The sequence below is a fragment of the Bactrocera oleae genome, chromosome 2 (assembly GCF_042242935.1).
Source record: "Bactrocera oleae isolate idBacOlea1 chromosome 2, idBacOlea1, whole genome shotgun sequence".
NCBI lineage: Eukaryota > Metazoa > Arthropoda > Insecta > Diptera > Tephritidae > Bactrocera > Bactrocera oleae.
In genome coordinates, this window is record NC_091536.1 from 13,008,570 (window position 1) to 13,014,383 (window position 5,814).

At 37.4% G+C, this 5,814-nt stretch overlaps 1 protein-coding gene across 1 annotated transcript; it reads left to right on the plus strand.

The window, feature by feature from the left end:
- Positions 1-377: 377 nt before the first annotated feature.
- LOC106622799 (uncharacterized transmembrane protein DDB_G0282483) lies at positions 378-3,539 on the plus strand. Its single transcript, XM_014242101.3, has 2 exons — positions 378-530; positions 2,369-3,539. The coding sequence occupies exons 1-2, from the start codon at positions 516-518 to the stop codon at positions 3,299-3,301; spliced, it is 948 nt and encodes a 315-aa protein (XP_014097576.3). The 5' UTR covers positions 378-515; the 3' UTR covers positions 3,302-3,539.
- The last annotated feature ends 2,275 nt before the right edge of the window (positions 3,540-5,814 follow it).

A 5,814-nucleotide genomic window follows, 5' to 3' on the forward strand; every position in this document is an offset into this window, starting at 1 on the left:
TCTAGGCTGCTCAATAATTAACAGCGATGATCGTTGCTATATGCAAGTTCAGGGCTATTATTTTTATATTTGCATGCTAACTTTTTCTGATGTTTGTTCTTGTAGTTATTTTCACAAATATATTTAAATTTGGACTAAATATTCAGTATCTGACATAATTTATGTCGTAAATATAGCTGCAAATGCTTTGTTTTAACGCCATAAACACAGAGAGAATTAGAAAAATTAAAAAGGTTAGAATAAAAATAAACTAGACAAACATATTTTTCTCTCCCACCATCTTTAATCAGTATTATATGTTTACCCTTTCCGACAACTAGTCTGGCGTTATAAAAGCAACCGTTGCAAGCGTACGAAGTTTTAGTTGCTTCCAAATTTGCATACGCGCTGGTCGAACAAAGCAGTTCGAGTACGAGTCTTTATTGAAACAAAAGCAAACACTGTTTTAGGAACAGTTTTAAAGCGAGATAACGTCGTGAAAGCTTAAACGCTTATTAAAATATTCAGCTGACATCATGAGTTGCCCAAAAGTGAGTAGTGTTTGGTGGATACACGTTTCGAGCTGAAAGTAAAAATTTAAGAAAAAAAGAAACTGGAAAAACTTGCAAAAAAAAAAAAACATAATTAACGCACATAAGCGAAATCTAAGCGACAGTGAAACATGTTTGCTAAATACGTATACTCGTATTTTCGCAAAAAACAAGGAAGGAAGTGTCTGCACTCGTTCACCAACAAATCAAACAACACAGTCCCAAAAGCAAAATAAGTAACCCCAAAAAGTACAAAAAATTAAAACAAGCGCCCTACACAAAAACAAACACAACAACAATATTAACTTCGCATGCACCCAAGCTATTATACCCTTCACAGATACATTTCATATAGCATCGAAGGAGATGAAAAGTTCTTTATTGTGACCTCGGTCGGTCAGCTTGTATGACAGTTATATGCTATAGCGAACCGATTGGAACAATATGTTTGCAGATTGTAGCGATGCCAGCTATAGGCCATAGTGCTTCGATCTGAACAATTTCTCCAGAGATTGTACGGTTGTTGTGGATAATAAGCCATGCTAAAATTCGGGAAGATATCTAGTTAAAAACAAAATTTTGACATAAAGACTGGCGCTTGATCAATCAATTTGTATGGAAGCTATATGCTATAGTTTTCCGATGTTAACAATTTCTTCGGAGATTACACCATTAGCTTAGATAATAATACATGCCAAATGAAAAAGTGTTCCATACAAGGACATGTACAAGTATTTGATCGTTTAGTTTGTATGCCAGCTATATGCGATAGTGATTCGATATCGGCCGACATATGAGCAGTTTCTTGAGGAGAAAAGGACGTGTGCAAATTTCAGATCGATATCTCGAAAATCGCGTATACCAGACGAACATGTCTAAATTGACTCAGCTCATCGTGCTAAACATGAATTCATACCAATATATTTTATAGCGTTGTCGGAGGACTTATAGATGTTGCAAACTTGGTGGCAAACTTAATATGCCCTGTTCCGGGTATAAAAATTTCGCAAGGTCTGATATACCCGAAAGGAACAATATTTAATTTCCTTTTCATCGACGCATGTAAAATCTTTGCTTTGCCCAGCCACTCGGCAGTCACTTTTCTTTGTAAACTTTGTTTGTCATTTCAACGCTGCCACACTCCATAAATCACAGTTGGCAGTCGAAAATGTTACAAAAACACGCATTTTCCTTCAGTGGTGCAAAAACACACTACATACAAACGCACAAAAATGTACATAGTAGCAACACACATGTAAACAAGTCGTGTAGACCTATGTTTTTGGTTGCTTGTGCCCATTCAAGACTTCAGTTGCATGTGTTCGGTACGCTCGTAATTAAAACGTTGCCATAACTCACTTAGAGCAGTCTGACAGGAGTTGAAACACCCGACAGGAAAGTGCTAGTAAAATAACAATTTCCGAAAATATTGTGCAGATCGGACCACTATAGTTTGTAGCTGCTATTCAAGCCCACTGATCCAAGTCTGATTAAAGATCATGTTTTGTCCGTTGAAGGGTAACCGAAGTTAACGTTTTTTCTTGTTTTGTATTCCAAAAAAATCATTTTTTTTGTCTATATCTGAATTATTAGTAAATTTACCATATGATTATGTAAAATATATTTTAACTTTTAAATATGGCGAAATTTGATAAATTTACCTCGCTTGTGGTTTTTTTATTTCAATATCCCTCAGCGTATTTCCTACTGAGTTAATGGCTATACGAATATTTGCCTCCGATCATATTGATCCGAGCCTCTTTCAGCCACTCTGTTAACCATTATCTACGCACAGTGTGCACATGTAATGTAATGTTTTCTTGTTTACTTTGTTGCAGATAGTAAGTCCATCTCTGGCCATTGCTGTTGCTGTAGCTTTTGGTTGTTTTGCCTTGTGTCTTGCACCATGTTGTCTGGCCGCCGCTGCGATAGATACCAAAGGGCTGCCACAAGAGCTATTGGTGCCATTCAATGATTTATTACCGCCACTGTCCGATGCTGAGTTCCAGGATGCCCAAACAACATCAACAACAACAAAGAGAACAACAACAAGAACAACAACTACAACTGCAGCACCGGTCACAGAGACACCAGTTAGCAAAACGACTACAACGAGAGCACCACTAGAGGTGACAACGGCGAAATCAACAAAATCAGCCACAATACAAAAACATAAAAAGACACAATATAAATTAGATCAGCAGTTGCAAAAGCAACAACTAGCAGTGCCAATATTAGATTTGAACCCCGAGGTACCACCCGCTTTGCCACAAGCCGAAGTACCTGTAGCGTCGAAGACAACAGAGGCACCAGTAACACCGAAAACAGTAGAAGTGCCCACAACAACTACAACTCGAGCTCCACCTGCAGCACCAACGAAAGCGCCCGTTAAGGTGTCGGAGCCCAAACAAGCCGCTTCAACGCAACACTTTCAGCAAGTGCAAGTGGCACAAACACAACAATATCAAGAGTTACAAAAACACCTGCAGCCACAAAAACAACAACAATACAAGCTGCAACAGCAACAACAACAGCTAACCAAGCAAGCGCCGCGTTCGCCACCAGCTCAACACCGGTTCCATAAGCCACAAGTTGCTGGTGCCTTAAGAAAAGTGACACCGCCGCCGGCGCAACGCAACGCGCCAGCAGCAACACAAGTCAACGTTGAACACCTTCAGCAATATCTCGAATACATTTACCATCCGACGACGCGTCGTCCGTCACGCGGACCGCTGCCCACGCTGACGCCATTCCCGCGGCATTTCAAGTGAAGTGAAGGCTTCCGGTGAATGGGCGGACCGCATTTGTGCTACCTTCACTCGTCAACAATCTAAGAAGACTTAATTTATTCGCACAATTCCCCTACAGCGTCTCAACGCATGTAAATTAGTGATTAACTAGTTTTACGAAAATTAATAACGAATAAAATAACGATAACGAAGTTAAGTTGAAGACTTGAAAAATACAAAAATAAACTCGTAAATTTGCATACATTAGTTTATGTTTAAATTTAGTGTTTGGTGTTTTTAATGAGTTTTTACTCCTAAACAAACTAATATAAATATTCAAATATTTGTTTATGGATGTGAATAGCCATATACCGTTAAGTGATTGTTGTAGTTTTTATACGTCTGCCTTCCAACCAATATTAATCACTTTTAATCGCATGTGTTTGAAAGGCGCCCAAGATGATATACGCGCATTCTCATATATTGTACATACATATTAATATATCTATATGTATATATATTGTAGATATAGGGAATCGAATTTATGCAGATTAATGAATAGTACAAAATTGTGAGGCTTTTAAAAGAATGTGGTTTCAGAAAGTAGTTTGCAAGAAAATTGATTAATTATACCTTCCATGAATTTGAAATTCCAATATAACTTCGAAACTTCGATATTAAGCTATATCAGGTTCTTTCTTCCATTTTTTTTTTGAGTGGCGCCTCGAGAGCTTGAAATTCAAACCGTCGAAACGGATTGTATACGGATTTGCCATGACAAGCCATTGTTAAGACACTTCTACATTCTTAAAAAGTCACTGTTTGGTGTGATCTATGAGTAGTGCGAATCATTAGTATATAATTCTTTTTTGTGCCTGAATTAGATTTTGATGTTGTTCCAACAAGACGACGCTATATGCCATAGAGCCAACGAAACACTCAATTTATTGAAGGAAAATTTTGGTGCGCGGACTTGGGGCTCAATGTTTCGACGACGGTAACGGAACGAAGCTGAAACCATTTGGGATTGGTGACTAAACGGCTTCAAACACTGCCTCGAAGTGTACTCACTATTGTGCGGACATCTTTATCACTGTACGCTACATGCAACTGTACTTCGATTTTATTGCGAGCTTTCTATGCAAAGCAATAATCGAATCCTCTACCAGTTTTGTTCGTATACTACACCATAGTATAATTTCACTTGCGTTATTGTCGCCATCTTGCTTAACGAAGCAGTCTTTTATTCTCTCAAAAATTGGTTTATGTTCATCACCAGGTAGCAAACTGCCTCAGCTCCATTTCATAGTTGCATAAATGCTAATAAAGCAATGATCTGACCACATGTTAAAAAGAGCTTCTGAGGTCATATATTTTTCTTTAGTGAGGGAACGGCCACTATATATCCGTTCCTCTATATATCCGTCTCTAGCTCCAAAAAAAAAATAGGTAAAGTTTATCAAGCCCCAGGTTTCGAACGTCGTTGCTATATTGCTACTTAATTTGCCACGTGACAACAAAGTGATGGTCATTGCTTCCGAAATTTCATTAAATTACGTACTTATTGTAGATGTAACAAGGGGTCACAATCAATTTGCAAACAGAATTACTCATTTCAATACAGCAATCAGAAAGTCCTATCGCGGCACAATAATATAGCGAATAAAAGGTAAATCAACTTTATTACCGTTAAATGAAAAATTATCGTTCATTTTCAAAAGAGTTTTAACAATAAATATAATTTATTTGCTTTAAAACAATTACCTGACACACCTTTGACCGCAGGTGGGCACATACACACAAACATATATACTTGTATGTATGCATATGTGTTGGCTGCAAATGAAATTTAATATGCAATTAATACAGCAGCAATGCGCAGAAAATTGATATATCCTTCCGTCCGCATTGAACCGTCGCTATCAGCCGCCAGTTATTACAGCACAAGCCATCGCTATAGTTGCCATGCTTTCCTATTCATTTCTTTGTTTTACATACATCCTTACAGATATATTTTTATTACATCTGCACGTCAAGCTCGCGGTGATATGAAAGAGCGTTGTGTGCTGATGTGTTCTGACACACAACTTTAACTGCAAGAAGAGCTCAGCGAGAGAGATAGAGTGTGAACGGCGTTTTTCGAACTTCGAGAACTGAATATCTGGCAGAAGCTCCGCAATTTTGTAAAAATATTTATAGATGGCCTAAAATAATAGTTTTACTAGTGCCAAAAAAAGAGATACATTTTTATATTTATTTGAGAAATTGAAAAACTGAAATCTGCCTAAATTAACTACGGACGCAGTAAATTATTTACAGATATGTGGGTTTGCTTACAGGATCCTATCTGTCTTAACAAAAAATTATATCATATTATTTACGTATAAAAAAATTATATACTTTGTAACGAGAAAATATATTCCATATACAAATGTAATATTCTAAAAATGGGACGTCCATGTCAAAATTGTATAACAAGATTATTCGTTATACTGGTAGGAGTCTACCATAATCACCAGTTGGGATATACTGCAGGTCGCCACCAAGCTGGTGCA